The sequence below is a fragment of the Ambystoma mexicanum genome, chromosome 1q (assembly GCF_040938575.1).
Source record: "Ambystoma mexicanum isolate Mex_15411 chromosome 1q, UKY_AmexF1_1, whole genome shotgun sequence".
Classification (NCBI taxonomy): Eukaryota; Metazoa; Chordata; class Amphibia; order Caudata; family Ambystomatidae; genus Ambystoma; species Ambystoma mexicanum.
The window spans coordinates 1,001,097,820-1,001,116,760 of NC_090922.1; the positions used below are offsets into that span (position 1 = coordinate 1,001,097,820).

The following is an 18,941-nucleotide window of genomic DNA, read 5'->3' on the forward strand; positions in this document are numbered from 1 at the left end:
GCCGCGGTATGGAAAGCATTACCATCACTATACCTGGATACTTCAGACATTGGAGCTATAATGACACGTAAAATGAAGGAGTGAGAGGATCCTTTGCCTCACGATCAGAATTTCCAAGACGCATGGGTGCTGGAAACTCACGAATCCTGGGAGAAATCCATACCTATGTTTTACCATATATTATTGGTAGGAATTGAAGCTAAGCTGTGGTCTGAAATACAGTTGACCATAGCGCACTATTGCAGGCTGCTGCAAGAGAATAATCGCAAAATAGAGGCTGCACGAAAAGCTGAAAAGGCAAAATGAGTGCAGAACAAATTGTTAAGATATGCCTTTGAAGGGGCAATGATTACTAGCACAGACGGATCAAACATGCAGCAGGCCAATAATCAAGGGCAGGGTGATCAAGGAAATAACGGGTTCTATGCAAGAGGGAGAGGCTTTAGGGGAAGAGGATAGCAGAGTAATCAGAGAGGTTTCCAGAGTAATCAGGGTGGTTTTCAAAACATTCAAAATGGCAATCAGGATATGTCAACTGGGCAAATAATCAGACCACGCCAATATGTTGGATGTGTGGGATGAAGAAGTCAAGTCCTGGTGCAAAACGACCAAGTAACAAGAGTAGGGATAGTGAATCCACTAGTATTTCTACAGCAGGGTGGAAATGGAGTTGCACAAAATGACATGGTGCCGCAGCAAGCGCCAGGAGCACAGCAAAGCTTGCAAACTCAAAATTTGACAAGTTTTCCGCAAAGACAGTCCCAACAGTCACTGATGCAGCTGTCACAGATAACAAGTACAGGACAGGTACTGAATTCTGGAATGAGAAATAAAACTTGTGATGAAGGAAGTCCATTCACTCAGCATGGGACAAAGGTATATATGGATTAGGACAGCTCACTGGGAAACCTGATGTGTTCTATCCTATCAGTGACACCAAAACCTCATGAGGAACCAAGGTTAGATGTCGTTATAGGGGATAAAGAAAATTCCTTCTTAGTTGACACAGGGGCAACACGCTCGTGCATACCTGAAGGCAAGTTTTCTTTGTCCGGCGATGCCATAAATACTCAGGGTTTCACAGGGGCAACAAGTCGTGTTCCTGTTACAAACAAACTTCCAGTTTCTATAGGAGAATGTGACATGATATGATATGATATGATATGGCATTTATAACACGACTAAAAGTGTTTCAAGGCGCGACGAAGCAAGGGGGGAACAAAGGGAGGACAGACAACGATCCTACTAGGCCAGGTGTCATTCAGATCGCGCAAGTGCATGGGAAGGGGGGAAAGGAAAAGTGTGCAGGGGGAAGGGAGAGGGGAAAGTGCAGTACATGGGAAAGTAGAATAAATAAGATAAATAAAACGGCCAGCTAGTGGCAAGTGCAAGGAAGTGCAGACATAAGTGCTGGTAGGGGGACTGTAGAGATGCAGAAAAACAGGTCCCCAGGTGCAGGGGTATCCAGGGAGGCAGTGCAGGTGGGCAATTGACGGGGCCTGGGCCACAGATCAGAAAAGGTGGCCAGGTAACCAGTACAGTTTCAGCCAGGAGGTCAGCAGGGGAGAGGAGGAGAGAAAGCAGAAGCAAAGAGGAAGGTTTTGAGGTGCTTCCGGAACCGGAGATGGTTCTCCTCTAGTTTCAAGGAGGCAGGAAGGCTATTCCAGAGAGAGGCCCCTGCTGAAGAGAGTGATCTGCCACCAACTCGTTGCTTGGAGAAGCGAGTGACCCTGAGGGAGTTGGAGGCGTATGAGCGAAGAGTTCGAGAGGGAAGATATTTAGGAAGAGAGAGTTGAAGGCACTTCGGCCCCAGACCCCAGAAGGCCTTGTGTACAATGCAGAGGGTTTTGAACTTAACCCTCACAGCCACTGGGAGCCAGTGCAGAGATTTCAGTCCTGGAGAGATACAATCCCTGGGCTTGAGGCCAAAGACGAGTCTTGCAGTCCTATTCTGGATAAGTTGCAGAGGGCGAAGAGTGGAGGCAGGCAGATTTAGATAGAGGCTGTTACAATAGTCCAGTTTAGAGAGGACCAGGGCTCTGCAGACAGTGAGCTTCTGTGGGAAGGAGAGGAAAGGAAGAATACCTCTAAGAAGGTGCAGCTGGTAGAGACATCAGCGATGTGAGGGGAGAAGGAGAGTGCAGAATCGAAGATGACCCCAAGGTTTTTTGCCTTGCAGGTGGGAGTAGGAGGACGGCCAAGAGAGGCCGACCAGAGAGCTGCAGGGAAGGAGGGAGTAGGTGTGCCGATGAGTAGAATCTCGGTCTTACTGGCATTAAGGCACAGGTCGTTGGTGGCACACCATTCCTGGATGGCAGACAGACAATCAGAGATGAGGGAAGGAGAGGAGGAGGAGGCCGAGGGTAGCCTGAAAATGAGCTGGGTATCATCCGCATAGCACTGGAAGTTGGGACAGAGAGCGGCGATGCGGTGAGCAAGGAGTGCCAGTATTGGTTGAACAGCCAGGGAGAGAGGTTAGATGCCTGGGGGACACCACAGGTAGAGAAAAAGATGTAAAAGAGGAAGGATCCAAGTTGGACCTGGGAGGGTCAGTTGGAGAGGAAAGAAGTCAGCTACGCCAGAGCCTGACCAGTGATACTCAGGTTATCGCGGAGACGGTTGAGCAGGATGGCATGGTTGACAGTGTCAAAGGCAGAGGAGAGATCAAGCAAGATAAGAATGCACGGGGTGTTAGAGTCAAGGTTGGTGAGGAGGTCTTCACGGATGTTCAGGAGAGAAGTTTCCGTGCTTCTGGCAGCTCTGAGGCCAGACTGATGGTCATGAAGACAATCAACAGATTCAGTGTGGCGATTGAGCTGGGAGATGGCATGTTTCTCCAGGAGCTTGCCCAGGAAGGGAGTGATGGAGATTGGACGATAGTTAGCCGGACAGGAGGGGTCGGCAGAGGGTTTCTTAAGAAGAGGGTGCACAAGTGAGTGCTTCAGGGGGGAGGGGAAGACTCCAGTGGTGAAGGAGTGATTGCAGAAATCAGCCAGGGCAGGAGCCAGAGAGTAGATGTGGTCCTTGATAGTTTTGGAGGAACACGGGCTAACCTGTTTCGATGAGACTTTCATAGATCGGACTTGTCTAGAAACCTTGTCTGCAGAGAAAAGGGGAAAGGCAGAAAAGGAGGGAGGAGGGGTGGCTGCGGAAGGGCCAAAGGAAGAGCAGGGAAAAGCGGAAGGGAGGCGATTGGGGGAGAGTGAGGACAGGATGTCCTGAGTTTTAGAAATGAAGTGAGAAGCCAATGCTGTGCAGAGGGCCTGGGAAGGGACAGGGGAGGTAGAGACGTGCACAGGATTGGCCAGTTCCTTGCAGATTTTAAAGAGTTCGGCCGAGTTGTTAGATGCCACAGAGAAGCGGGCTTGGATGTGAGCTCTCTTCTTGGTGAGGATAGAGAGCAGGTATTGCCTTTGCAGCAGGCCAGTTTGTCAGAGGATGAACTTGAAGCACGCCATTTCCTCTCAGCCACCCTACACTTGGGTTTAAGGGTGACGAGGTCTGTGTCACACCAGGAATTACACTTGACTTTGGGCTTCAGGCGGATTCTCATGACAGGGGCAAGGATATCAAGAGTATCAGATATAGAAGAGTGGAGCGTGGAGAGGGCTGTGTCAGGGTGAGAGTCAGCCAGGAGGGGAGGCGGGGGTTAGAAGGTGGCAGCGAAAGCCTCAACTGACATACGCTTCATGGGTCGGATGAACAAGAAGGTGGGTGGCAGTGACGGAGGTGGCTTGGCCTGCGGGGTAGGGAGAGTGAGGTGGGAGGATAGGAGAAAGTGGTCATTCCAGGAGAGAGGAGTGGAGAGAGGGACAGAGAGGGGAAGGACTTAAGAGATCAGAACATCGAGAGTGTGCCCTGCAGAATGAGTTGGGCCAGAGGGGAGAATGGTGAGTGAGAGAGAGTCGTAGAGGTCGCGAAAGAGTCCAGAGGGGGGACAGGAGGCATCCAGGTGGATGGTGAAGTCTCCAAGAAGGAGGAGTTGAGTGGTTGAGGCCAGGAGAGAGGAGGAGAGGTCCGCCCACTCAGAGAGGAAGGAAGAAATCTTACCAGGTGGCCGATAGATAGTAGCCACAGTAAGGGAATGGTTAGGTGAGAGAGGGAGCCTGCAGACGAGGCATTCAAAAGAGGAGTAAGCCTGCATAGGAGTGACAGAGGCAGGAAAGATAAGGGCCAGAGCGCTTGGGCCTGGGCGCGGAGAGGATCTTGTAGCCATCAGGTAGGAGCGAGTCAAAACTGGTGGCAGAGCTGGCCGTGAACCATGTCTCAGTAAGACCGAGGACATCGAGGTCAAGTTCTTTAAGAAGGAATGTTTGACAGCGGAGCGGGAGTTAAGTGTAACGCTCACCTGGCTCCCACTGAGGCGCGGGCTTGGCTGGGACTGCTGTGACCTCTTCTGCAGAGATGCGTAAGACCCGGAAGATGGACTGGACTGGATTCCCCAACCTGGCTTTTCTGGCTCGGAGGAATATCCCACTGTGTGTGAAAAGGAAGGGTTAATAGTCTGCGGGTGATGTTCCGACCTCCCACTTCCCTTCTCTCCCTCCGTGAAACCCTTTTGGGATTCCCTGCGAAGACTCACCTTAGGGACCAAAATGACGAGCTCTCCATCCTGCTTCTGATGCAGGGGCGCGTTGTGATTCCAGTTACTTCACTGGATTGATGAGTTTAAACTAGTTTGTCCATTCCCGTCGTACCACAAATGTTTATGGCAAGTTTGGGTTTATATTCACTCATCTGTTCTTTTCTTTCGCAGGTGCTGGAGAAGATTCTGGGCTGCAGGCAATTTGGATGAAGCCAAATTCTGTTAAGAATTCCGATGAGAGATTCCTTTGCAGTTTTAAGTATCTCCTTTAATGTCCAATGTCTTTTTCCCCATAGGGGCCGGGGTACGGCAATGCCGGAGGTAAGGCGCCGACCCGAAAAGAGCTGCTGTGTCTCTCTTGCAAATGGGTAAGTCTTGAGTGAGCGTATTGCTAATGTTCTCACATGCTCTCACTAATACAATGTCTGTTTCTTTTCCCCTTAGGGGCCGGGGTGCTGAGATGCCGAAGGTATGGCACAAACCCGAAGGCGGAGAGGGAATTGAACCACAGGTAAGTTCTACTTAGATTCGTGTTTCCCTTCTCACCTCTCTTTCTCCTTCCTTCCAATAGGTGCTGGATGGCGGTGGAAGCTTCGGAGGGACATCAAGGACTCGAAAACGCCACATGCAGGTGAGTGAAATGCAGCGTGCTGCGCGCGACGCGATGCGTGTTTAAAATGTTTGCCTTCTTTGCAGGATCGTCGGCGTGCAGAATCCGGAGTGCAGATGTATCAGGTAAGGTTCTTGTTTTCACCTGTTCTCTTCCCTTTTCTTCTTTAGGTGTTTCCAGGATGCTGGCAGGCGTGATGGAGGACCAAGGCAGGAGCAGGCACGGTGAGCGTCCAGCTGCTAAGTGCAGAACAACGCAAAGCGTGGTCTGCTGCTTGGGTGTGGCTTAAATAGCCTTTCAAGTAGTTCCAGGTATCTATTCTTCCCCCAGAAATATGTATTCCTCCACCGGTCACACCCTAGAGATCAAGTAGTCCCTAGAAAAATAGCTCCTTCCAGTCTTGGAAGTTGCAGCATGGTCTGCACAGGTAAGTTTACACCAAGCACTACTCCCAACCTACTTCTGTATGAGCCTGGCGCCGATGGCGCCACGACTGATGTCCCCTATGAGCCTGACGCCAACGGCGCCAGGACTGAGTCCAAAGGGCCCCCATCTGGGGCTGCTGGGACTTCCCTTGAATGCATGGTGTCTGTCTCTGAGGGTGCCGGGCCTGGTTTGGCTCCTTGGAGGCAGGCATCATGACATTAAGAGTGGCAATGTGGAGAAGGTTGCCCTCCTTGAAGGACTTCCGGGGAGGGGTACAGATCAGAGGTACGCCCTGCGGAAGTGTAGAAAGCACCAGAGAGGGGGCAGAGAGGGAGGGGGAAGGCAAGGGAGCCAAGGAAAGGGGAGAGGGGACAGCAGGAGAAGAAAGGAAGTTGATGAGGCGCGGAAAGCATCTGTCAAAGAGATGAAGGTTGCCCTGAGGGCCTTGGACCAAGACGTTCCCATTAGTGTAAACATTAATGACGACCTTAGAGGATAGGAAGGAGGCAAGGTGGGCGTCCCAATGGGTGCCACCATTAATGGGAGAAGAGGAGAAAGGAGAGAGCACAGAGACCATATGAGGGGTTCATAGATCTGGTGAAGGAACGACAAAGACAATGTCGATGAGAGTTTCCTTGGAGGAGGCGCTGATGTAGGTGTCGGCGATAGTGAGGCCTGGGTTGGAGACCAGGATGTCCTTTTTAAACTTCTTCCTACCAGACTTAGTGAGGAGAGCAGGATAGTCAATAGAGAAGCAGTTACAAAAGATAGGGGAGACAGAGAGCACCATAGAATAGGTGGGAGAGGAGGGAGGGTGCCAGGGGTAGACAGACAAGACAGCGAGAGTCGAGTGAGTAGAGCTATGGGACAAGACGACAGCACTCAGGATGTGAGCGCAGAAAAACACAGGACATTCTAAGACAGGAGAGAAGACATACCTAAATTTGAAAATTCTAAAGAGGGAGAAAAGGCCTAGGTTTCACAATGCAATTTTAGTGGTGCAGATACAAGCAAATTAAACAGTGCAATTTTGTGGTGCAGATACAAGCAGATTTAAAGCCACCTAAGTTTGAGAATCATAAAGAGGGAGAAAAGGCCTAGCTTTCACAATCCAATTTTAGTGGTGCAGATACAAGCAAATTAAACAGTGCAAATTTAGTGGTGCAGATACAAGCAGATTTAAAACCAGTGGAAAGCCACCTAAGTTTGAGAATCCTAAAGGGGAGAAAAGGCCTAGGTTTCACAATGCAATTTTAGTGGTGCAGATACAAGCAGATTTAAAACCAGTGGAAGCCACCTAAGTTTGAGAATCCTAAAGGGGAGAAAAAGCCTAGGTTTCACAATGCAATTTTAGTGGTGCAGATACAAGCAAATTAAACAGTGCAATTTTAGTGGTGCAGATACAAGCAGATTTAAAACCAGTGGAAAGCCACCTAGGTTTGAGAATCCTAAAGGGGAGAAAAGGCCTAGGTTTCACAATGCAATTTTAGTGGTGCAGATACAAACAGATTTGAAACTAGTGGAAGCCACCTAAGTTTGAGAATCCTAAAGGGGAGAAAAGGCCTAGGTTTCACAATGCAATTTTAGTGGTGCATATACAAGCAGATTTAAAACCAGTGGAAGCCACCTAAGTTTGAGAATCCTAAAGGGGAGAAAAAGCCTAGGTTTCACAATGCAATTTTAGTGGTGCAGATACAAGCAAATTAAACAGTGCAATTTTAGTGGTGCAGATACAAGCAGATTTAAAACCAGTGGAAAGCCACCTAAATTTGAGAATCCTAAAGGGGAGAAAAGGCCTAGGTTTCACAATGAAATTTTAGTGGTGCAGATACAAGCAAATGAAACAGTGCAATTTAAGTGGTGCAGATACAAGCAGATTTAAAACCAGTGGAAGCCACCTAAGTTTGAGAATCCTAAAGGGGAGAAAAAGCCTAGGTTTCACAATGCAATTTTAGTGGTGCAGATACAAGCAGATTTGAAACCAGTGGAAAGCCACCTAAGTTTGAGAATCCTAAAGAGGGAGAAAAGGCCTAGGTTTCGCAGTGCGGTTCTAACACACAATATGTGAGTAGAGCAGCAGAGGAATAACCGCTAGTGAGTGGAAGGAGGGGTAAGCAGGAATTCCAGGATTCCAGTGCACCCACCTAATGATGTACGCATGAAACCCGCAACGGCACCCAAACCTTTTATAGTCATTCTAGTCCCTAGAAGGTCTGACAGAGGAGTGAGTGAACTTGAAATGGATGTGATTAGCAATGACAGACACACACATTCGGTAACAAGCAAATTGAAAAGCCAGAGACAGGGTCGGCAGAGTAAGCATGAGAAAAGGTTAATGAAAGACACACACACGCAAACGATGAGTGCACACACACCAGGTCTAGTGTCAATAGCTGCAGAACCACAATCCAAAGAATGGGAGAAGGTTGGACAATCAACGATGAGAAGTTACATCACAAGTGAAGTGAAAAGACAAATGGAGAAAGCTGAACTTTTAAAGAGACGAAAGGAGTTGTAGGATAAAGCAACAGAGACAGCATTGATAAGCACCCCTGATCCAGCACTGAAAGGGGCAAGTGCAAGCCCGGCAAAACTCTCACATGCAGAGATGATAGCAGAATCAATATGGCCGTTCATAACCAGAGCCAGGAAAAGGCAAGAGGACAAGGAAGGAAAGAATTGTCAGACTTTCTCCTACTCAAATGGTACAGCTGAAGATGCCTGAACCATGGATGGAGATGCCTGAAAATCCCCCAGTAAGAAGAAGCTACATGGATGCTATTAAAGATGAGATGATAGCAAACTACATGAAAACCTTGAGAATCAAGAGAAGCACACAAGAAGATAATAACGAACTAAACGACTACCTGGGCAGCACCGCACACTTGGAAAATAACATCTGGTATCAACATATGAAAGAAGTTGGAAGACGAAATTCTGAGGAAGAGTGCTTTGTTTGTGCACTCCTACCGTACAGCATGGGGAAATCAAAGATCTTTGTAACTGTTGAAATAGATGTGCAGACGGCGCACTGTCTATCACAAGTAGCAATGTGCAAGACCACAGGCCAGTTCATGGGAAGTGATGCTTCACTGAAATGGTCAATTTAAGCAACGGATCCAAATGAAGACAATTATGTCCAGGACATAAACACAAGAAACAATGGAAAAACAAAGCACATTGTGATCAAATATGAGAAGCCTGGAGTTAAAGGAGAAGAGATCAGAAGAGAGGCAAATCAGAAACTGAACATTCAAGGAAAAACTCCAGAAGAAGCTCGAAGTTCGAAGAACAGAGGCCAAATGCAAATCTGAGGAACAGTGCTTTTACCAGACGGATGGGAAAAAGGAGTAGTGATCTGCAGAGCATGGATGGTCTTTGGTCATTACCAGCCCACCATTGACATAGTACGAATTGGATGCAAGCCATTATGGACAAAACTTGCTAAACTATTGACATGGGTCGAGGACAGAGGAGGACCCTTACAGATAGTACCATTGGAGAGTCCAAAGTTCTGCTTCAGGAATAATGGCACAAGAAAAATGGGAGAGAACCAGAACTGTGGATTTTTGATGCTCCAGGAATGGTACATGGTACAGCAGTGATCATGGATCATTATAGGGTATGTGGATCCAAAGCATATATCAGGCTGCCGAAGAACTGGGGATGTATATGCACACTGCTGAATGTCCATGTTCCAGCATTGGTAATCTCAAAAGGTGATCTGAATATTGACAGTTTCCCGAAAGCAGATGTTCACTTTAGGAAGAAGAGATCAGTGGAACTGATGAACCGAATGAAGAGAGAGAATTACTTTTCTGCAAAATCTATAGAAGCTTTCGATGCTATCTCATGTGAACATTGACTGTGCAGTCTAACTTCTTCAGTGTTCACCTTGATCTTGATGCCAAGAGTTCAGGTTGGAGCAAATACTAAATGGTTGCAGATAACCAGATGGGAGTTACTGCAGACCATCAACACGACAATAAAAGGATTCAATGCAATCAAGGAAGAGTTAAGGGTGATTCGACTAATCACTCTCCAGAACAGATTTGTCCTTGACATGATCACAGCTATGGATGGAGGTGTTTGTGCAAAAATTGGAGAATCATTTTGCACATTTATACCATCTCACGATGACGAAAATGGAACCTTAACAGAGGCCATAGGTATGCTGATAAAACTACAGAATCAAATGATTGATGAAACTGAGAAAGTGGATGATGACAGCTGGCTTGGATCACTTTTTTTCTGGGTTCCACAATGGATGGCAGATGCATTCAAATTCCTAGGAGCCCTGCTAGTGATGATATTGCTCGGATTCTGTGTTATCAAGATAATAATCTCTCAGTGCCAGAAAACTGCGAAAAGGGCCATAGGGATGAAGATCATGATTGATGTTGAACCAGGATGGAAACCCAAGGACCTGACTGATGAAGAGATAAGAGAAATAAGGGACTTTGAAAAAGCTAGCATTTATGCACCAGAAGGAACAAAGTTTCCATATCCAAGGAGACATATAAATTATGTGGGAAAATGGATCTATTGTAGTCCAAGTGGACAATGTCAGCTAATGACTTGGAACAAAGATGAGCACGTGAGAAGAGCAGGAAACTTGAAGGGAGTCATAAAGATAAGGACCCCAAAGATATATTTCTTCAAATCTCTATGTGTGGATCCAGAAGATGAAGCAAAAGTGGATTCAAAGGACGAAGTAAAGGTGGATACCAAGGAAGAAGTGAAAGTGGTCGATGAATCGCCCACAGGAGGGAGTGTAGAGGAGGTGCCAAGCTCGATTCACACTCCAATCGTCCATTTTCAAGTACCAGGAACATTCACGCCAAAATATGTGACGTATGATGAGCAAATAAACCAGCAGAGAGCCACAGTTGGGCTCTGTCCAGTACCTATAAACAGAACAGCACCTGTTGAAGTACCGACACCTAAGAAAACCTGGACAGTAAGGTACCCATTGAGAAAACCATATCGACAAATGAGACAGGATGACGATTGTCAGAATGCAATCCCTGAAGAAGCTAAAAAGATAGTGAAGGAAGACAAATGGTGACGTCACAAGAACCTGGACTGACTCACATATAGAAGATATAACTACCTGAGAATGATGAAAAGAGACAGAACACCATGGATAAGTGACATCCTGAGCCTAAAGTGAAATAATCAATGTCAAAGATGTCAGAAATGATGCCAAATGCGCAATGAGGATATACAGTTAGTTTAAACGTATACATATGCAAGAAACAGCAAGAAGCACAGAAATCATGAGGCTTGCTTATGCTTAGTAGTAAGATAGATTGCGGCAAGCGCCACTTATACATATCTACCTCAAAAGGAACACTTTATATAAGTATACTTCCACTATGCACAAGAGCGGAATCAACCAAAGGTTGCTAAAGGTCTCAAGAGGAGAGCTTCGAAATGAACAAATCGAGAATTAAAGACAGAGAAACTCAGACAAAGGCAAATCGTGCCAAGAAGCCAAGGTCGTATCGGCTGAAATAGACCAACACTGGATACAATTTATGAAAAGAAGAACAGAGTATCCTGTTGAGAAAGGTCAAGAAAAGCCACAGAAGGCAGATGGCTGGCAGAATTAAATCAAATACACGAATTGCATGAAGAATAAGACAATTTCACGGTGTCAGAATCACGTGACCAGGCGAGCGAGAAGGGATGAAACTTTCACACCTACGCATGGACTTATTCCATGCACAGATGTCTTAACCTTTCTAGACTAAGAAGCAGTCTCGAGGCCAGGCACAAAGAAATAATTGACACATGACCACTGAGGTGATGATTGATTGTAGCAATAATTGGAGGGAAGCTGGGGGTGCAGACGAACTCCCTGCACCTGGCCGGCTATTCTGCACACTGCTAAGCAAGTGGAAAAGTATGAGTGGGGTTGTTGCCAACCCAATCATAGTGGACCAAGTAATCTAGGGTCTTACAGTAAGTAGAACCAATGAGACGTTGTACTTTCAGTGACGTATACAGCAGCCATTTTGAAGGAAGGGCTTAGATGCCCCACCTGACAGTGTTTGTCCTATCCCCACTCTCCATTAACATATACAGATATAGCACCTATATTAAAGTTACCTTCCTAGAACCAATAGAATTGCATGCCAAAGTTTTAAGCGTTACACGTTAGCGATTACGAGATTTTAGTATAAATTATTGGTTTTTCTGAAATTAATTGGAGTTGAAGCGAGAAGGAAGATTGAGTGATTGCTGATATTCATGAACTCCCGTTTTTTTGTACTTGCCATTAAACGGACTCTGTTTGCCAAATTATTGAGTTGCCATTATTGATTTGATGCGAGAGTATTAATCTGCATCCCCATCCATTTTACGGGTGCTGCTGCTCATCTTAAAGTGCTATTGGGAAACCCCCAGCTCTATGGGCCGGCTGGGGTCCTAGTGCAGAAGATCATTCTCAATCTATTTTTCTCTCTCTCCTTTTACTTCTTTCCTTGTTTCTATTACTTGTGGTGTTCCACAGGTTTTGCGCTCTCTCCTATTCTTTTTAATGTTTATATACAACCTTTGATTAACCTTATTCACTCGTTTGGTTTCTGGTGTTATTCCTATGCAGATGACACCCATATCTTTCCCTTCACTCAACTGCTGAGCGGTGTCGCTCTTGTTTGCTCGGAGTGAATACTTGGATGAGTAACAACTGGCTCTGCCTTAACAGTGAAAAAACTGAGGTTCTAGTAGTTGGCTCTACCCTGACGCTGTTCTCTGGCCATCGGACTTCTGGCCTTCTGATCTTGGCCCATTGCCAGTGTCAGTAGTAAAGAATCTTGGTAAGATGATAATTGCTACCCTTACTATGGAGGCTCAAGTGAGTTCTGTTCTGCCTTACATTACCTTACAGTTTCCCCCTCTGGTGATGTCATCCATGATTTCAGGCTCTCTGGATTATTGTAATTCATTCTATCTTGCTCAACCAATTTATCTGTTACAATGTCTGCACATTCTGCAGAATACTGCGGCTAGAGTTGCCACCAGTATACCTCGTCATGTTTCTATCTCTTCAACTCTGTCTTCTCTCTATTGGCTTTCTGTGCCTAAGTGTGTAACTTTTAAGGCTCTTTGCGTTGTTCTATGGCACTGGTTCTGAATATTTGCAGGCCAAGTTCTGTCTTTATGTTCCTCTTCATCTTCTCTGTGGCAGATTTGCTCATTGCTGTCCCTCGCTTTAAGCGTTCTCATATTGGAGGCTGCTCTTTTTCTGTGGTTGCACCCAATTGTGGAATTTGCTTCCCTATTTTCTTCACGCTATTCAGGATCACTTATCTTTTCGCTGTGCTCTTAAAACATTTTTGTGTTGCTTTTTGCTTTCTGTTTTTACTTGTCCTGTCCCCCGAACCCTTGAAATCATGATGCCCTTGTCAGTGTAGGCTGTGCTTCATACATTGTTTAAACATAACATAACATAACATAAACTCTGTGCTGGTGAATGGGGGTGAGGCCCATTTTCATTGCTTGAACTAGGCGCTAGGCCAATCTTTTTATGCCTGTGATGAAACTCCAGTAAAGAAGCACAGTTTTGCCAAGTCACCAGTGTCCAAATGTTAACTCAGAATCCCTACCAATAACTAATCTGTAGCTTACCTCTGGCACCTGTTCTCCTCGACCCATGATATCTTTAAGGTGCTTGCTTCTTTCTGTGAATGACGCCAATTCTTTTCTGATTAGGTCTCCTGTAGATAGATGTGTAATTCCATACTTGTGCACCATCTTTTCACATAAGGTTGCTTTGCCAGAGCCCGGTCCACCTAGGGAAGAAACAAAGCACAGCCACCACTCAATATACCATCCATAACATGATGTATCATTATTATTATTGATAATACCTATGAATTAAATGATTACGCATGTGAAGCAGTAAATAGTGAAAGACAGCTTAGCAAAGGTAGCACAAATCACAATGTAGGTTAGGAAGCAACAAGAATTCAGACGAAAGCGCAAAGCCTGGATCTTCCCCCAAGCAATGGGCCTGAACTAATGTCCATCTTCCCCACAGCTCAAGACATGGCTTTCTCAACTCCAGCCAGCCCTCTGCCTTCCTGGAACTGCCCACTTACTTAAGCAAAAAACCCTGAGATGGGACTGCATTACCGTGTCAGGTAATGTCCTGGGGCCTAAGTTACAGTGAGCCTCAGGCATTACTATTACCAACTTCAAATATGATTGTTTAAGATGAGCATGATTGCATCACGGTGCATGCGACGGAGTGAGAAAGCTTATGCTCTATCCGCAGCATTATACTCATCCATCACATGTACCAAGAATGTTGTGCCACATGACACGCAGTTGAGGACTGGCAACTTTTAGCCCGGGGGACATGTGCAACTTTCTGGCCAAAGCCCCCAATGCAGCGGGCCAATGTACAGAACAAATAACCTCAATACCAACCTCTCCCCCCACCAACACATTCTCAGGTACACATAGTGAACATAATTGACGTTACTCTCCTTGTATGCAACATATCTTTCAGCTACGTTTGTGGTTTCTTTGAGACCCGGACGCCAGGGAACATCCGCCACATAACAAACTTGGTAAAATGATTTGACCAGGATAATACAATTTGGTGGAATTGGAAAGTTGGATTTGATCCCAGGTTCGTTGTGTCCAGGTTTGGTTTGCCATTTGACAGTAGGCTACATCTACTCCCATTCATCCCATCCCATCTAAGTATTCAACCAATTTAAAGAGGTGTAGAAGCTGGAGAATTCATTGGTAGAGCCAATCAGGGGAGTTGGGATTCACTCTAAGAGTCAGATAGGAGCTGGCACAGTAAAAAGGACCCATACCGGTCTTCCTTCCTACCCACAAAACAAAACCCATACCTTGCACTTTGTCTACCCACCCCCACACCCAAACAACATAAGAACATAAGATCCTCACTTGATATCCTGCACCCCCACAAGTACACATTATATAAATGGTTAATATAGTAATTATTTATGTAGTAGCACCATAGATTATAAATATGGATAGGACATTCCCTACAGATAGTGTAGGAAAATAAGGCACAGTAATCACAAGTGATATGCCCAAGATTACTTTTTGTGTGAAGTGGGAAAGGCAGGTATTTTAGCACTGGCTCCTGGTTCATCAGTTTCAAATTTAGACACTTACAACATGCATAATCCTAGCCACACAAATGCCATTTTGCTCGCTTTTCAGAGAGCTGGAGGCTTATTCTCTGTGTTGTACATGAACCGCTTAAAATGTATTAGCCGTTTTAGCATGAGACCGAGGGAGGGCAATGTACCATTACTTTTGTGGTCAAAGAGGGCACTCACAGCAGATGCCCAGTTTAGGATGAGTGTGGGATACTTGTGCTTCCTTCTCCAACATTTCCCCAAGACATTTTACCAAATTGTGTAAAAGATGTAAATGTAAGAGGACAATTCAGTTAATCCCTCCAGTACTTCAAAGAGACAGACTAACAACCCCTCTCCTTTCCTCTCTTCTATTGTGGAAATTGTGGAACCAGCTCTCAATGGGTGAGGTAGAACCTTCCCTGGCTCCAGGGGACCCCCTGTGCAAAACAGCTCACATCTTGTGTATATGCTAATCCCTGACAGGCCTTCCCTATCCTTGGAAGGACAGCCTTTAGAATCTGGATGAATAAAGCATGGCTGTTTTTGCTCTACTCCCATCCTTTTAGCTGTGGCACAAGTAAGGCAAACCCCCTGGGACCCTTAGCTAGAAGGTGGCAGGGGGGGGGGGAAACCCACATTTGCAGAATTATTGGAACATCCATCAAATCCCTTAGCGCCATAACACCTGTCAGTAACTGCAAGCACACTGCTCTTCACCATCCTGTGGCTGCTGCAGCTCTCCATCCCCTTTTAAATGTCTGGGTGCAGCACATGTTTGAGGAATCCACACCCCACCATCCATCTTTTCGACTTTGTGTTTCAACATGAAGAACACCCTGCAGTGTTGTAGCATAGCTTATACCAATGGCCTGGTGCCACGTCAAAACTTGGTGAGTTTGTGTCTGTTGGTGGCTGTGTTGGGGGTATTTTCACTGTGGACTGTGTGAGAAGAGTTTGGGGTTTGAGGGAGGCAGCAAGGTAACTTCTGGGGGAATTTAGCAGGGAACTAACCCCTGTCCAGACCAGTGCCCAACAAACACCTGACAAACACTTTCTTGCGCTATCCAAAATGGGCCCTGCTCTGACAGGCAGAATTTGCAGCAGGCCACTGAGCACAGCTCCTGAACATGGCAGAGCGATCTTGAGGCATCTCTCAGCCTATCAACCATCATGCTAAGCAAAGCAAAATGGGCAACTGTGACTGTGGCCCCACATTTCAAGTAGTCCTTCTTTGTTCCAAAGGTACTTGTCTCCCATAAACCTTAGCTGTTGCTTATGGTAATTGACTGGAGTTTGCAGACTGCCTAACTCTTCCCCCCTCATCTTCCAACTCACAGATGCTCGTTATTTTGGACATGGGATTCAATGCATCAATGTGAGAGAGAGAGAGAGAGAGAGAGAGAGAGAGAGAGGAATGGATTGGCAGGTACAGTGTGAGCTAGTGAAATTGGCCCTGTATACAACAGGCCAGTGGTTGGAGTGCAGGGTTGCAGGTTGTTTTGCCTTGATTGCATGTTGTTCAGTGTGCATGTCTTCTGCATGTAAAGTATTGCACAGCCATCAACTATAGGGAGATACCCTAGCGCTTGTTAGAGTATAATACCCATTCCCCCACAAGCACTGCAACCCATAGAATACAGCTGAGTCCCCCGAAAAATGCAGTCTAGCTGTCACAAAGTCACTGACTTAGCAGCCATCTCTGCACCTTAACACAATGCTCGGCATGATTTTTTTGTTTTAAAGTAGTCATTTCTGTTAGTAGTTTAATATTCACCTAAGTCTATTCACTAGCCCCATGCAATGTAATGCTTTTTTAGTTCCATGCTTGCACAGACTGCAGACTTCCAAAGTTTATTCTTCCCCGAAGTGCTTCGAAGCCATAACAATGGCAGTAGGCACTATACAAATATTAAATAATACAACATCATTTTAGGGTACCACCTTTTAAGTGATTTTAATTGAATAATACAACCTTTTGATTCATAATACAGCATGTTTCTTGTCCCAGAATTATGGGGTGGGATTGTATATCAGCGGGTATTAAATTAGGAGATGCAATTTTTTGATATCTATAATTGCACCAACAAAAGATACGACAATATGGACATGCTGCATACGCCAGTAGAGTTTAGGGCTCAGTTCCTTTGAACTCCTATTTGGACACCGTGTCAGAAAACAGCGGATGGGAGAAAGGTGACAATGGACCTCCTCAGTTACGTGCTAGGTCTCAGGTCCTAGATGCCCCACCACATAATGAAGGCATCTAGGAACTGGGAAGCCAGCTGGGAACTTATCCAAAAGTGGTATGTCCAGAAGACAATCAGGAGAGAATGCAAACAGGGCCATAGGTTTTATTGAGTTGTTGAGCAGGGGATCCCTAGAGCTATTCAAGACAAGCAATGTGGATCTTATTTCGAGCTTGAAAGGCTTAGTGAGCTCACGCTACTCATTATTGAATCGTAGCCAGGTGGTGGCAGACACAATTCATTAGACATCAGCAATCTATAGTATTAACTCTCACATGGTAGGTGGCATTTTGTTAACATTGACATCCATTAATATGCACAATGTACAATAATAATATTTTGGGAATTTATATAATGCTTAATGGCAAATTCCTTCAGTATGTAAACACTGCAATAATCAATGCCATTATCATTACCCACTCATACTACTAACTTTATCGTCTTGGGGAAGGGCGAGTGTGAAGGGCTGAACTGGCCCCACGTGTTTATCAAACACATGGCCAACGGCATGGTCTTGTTCCCAGGGTGAGCTGAGCACGTTGCGCTTGAGTGACCTCCTGGCTTCTACATGGAATTCTTCGAAAGGGTGCTAAACTTTGTCTACACCACAATATATTAGGCTGCACCCCAATTCAACCTCATTTCACATCATGGTCTCTGCACTTGATTTTATGATTGACGGGTTAACTTGATGCTCCCCCCTCTTCCCTGTCATCTATCTCACCCCCTCTCAATATGTGTGCTGGTTAGCAGTGTGAAATGTATTACATTGGTGCACATGTGAATACCTATATACATATGTTACAGTATTGTTTGCGTGCCTGGAGATAAAGGAATAACACTATTTTATTTAAGATTTAGAATGGGTTTTCAGAAACAAGAGACATAGGTTTGCACGTTTATATTCAGTACTCCCAATAGATGCACACGTGACGGGTTTTCTCTGTTAGATTTTATACTGACTATTTCTTTGAACTACAGATGGAGCTAAACATACTAGTATAAAACTAACTATGCATAATGAAGGTTGCTTAAGTGTCCTGCTTCCACATTCTTCACACTGCAGGTAAATACACCATGCATGAATATTCCACTTAGTTTATTTGATGTTGCCATGGCAACTGTGGAAGAAGAGTACACCATGTTTTTTTTATGAGTAAACCTGATTTATTTTCTAAATCTGTTTCATTGCTGTAGATGAGCACATATATTGTTTTAAAATATATCCATGGTAAAAAAGATGATGAAACCAAATGACTACTGGCATCCTTTCATTTGCACAAAATGAAAGCATGTTTTAAACAACAGGGACACAATTAGTTTGCGATGCTTGACCAACACCTGTAGACATCTATTTAATTTGGAAAGAAAGTCTCAATTGCGTACTATCGGTACCATCTGGGGTAGACTTGATTTGACATATAGTGAAAAACCTAAGGGATTTTCCCACCTTACTCCCCAGGGATCTCCTACACAGGTGGCCAGGGAATGGTCATTGCTCAGGATCCTGGCCCTTTGGGCGGACTAGCAAGAGAGGACTATCTGGGTAGAAGATCCTCTGGGATTGAGGAGGGAGTGCCGAAGGGTGAGACATGGTATTCCACCTCTCCTGACAGTAATCTACCCAACTTTCCTTCCCTTTTAGTGGGGCACTACAACTCCCATAATGCTTGATTTCCTCTTGACTGCAAAGTACTGGGACGACGAAGAGGCAACCAGGAGTGCTGAAGATTACCGAAAGGAACAACACTGGGAAAGGAAAGACTACCTATACTCCAACACTTGATTGTCACACTAGTAAAGTCAGGCAGAGTCAGGCATTTAAAGCTAACTTCAATCACCTGAAAGCCATCAACTCTAGCTGGGAGTATAAAAGCAGCAGCCAGAAACAGAAACCTGAACGAGTTTGGGATGCTGGATGGTCGACGGAACAGAGCAGA

General features: G+C 45.5%; 1 protein-coding gene across 1 annotated transcript in view; it reads right to left on the reverse strand.

Annotated features, from left to right (window-relative positions):
* Positions 1-18,941, reverse strand: part of AK5 (adenylate kinase 5) — a 3,278,219-nt gene that overhangs the window by 634,142 nt on the left and 2,625,136 nt on the right. The window contains exon 11 of the mRNA XM_069641673.1: positions 13,257-13,420. Within this exon, the coding sequence (XP_069497774.1) occupies positions 13,257-13,420 (164 nt within the window). The remainder of the gene's footprint in view (positions 1-13,256; positions 13,421-18,941) is intronic.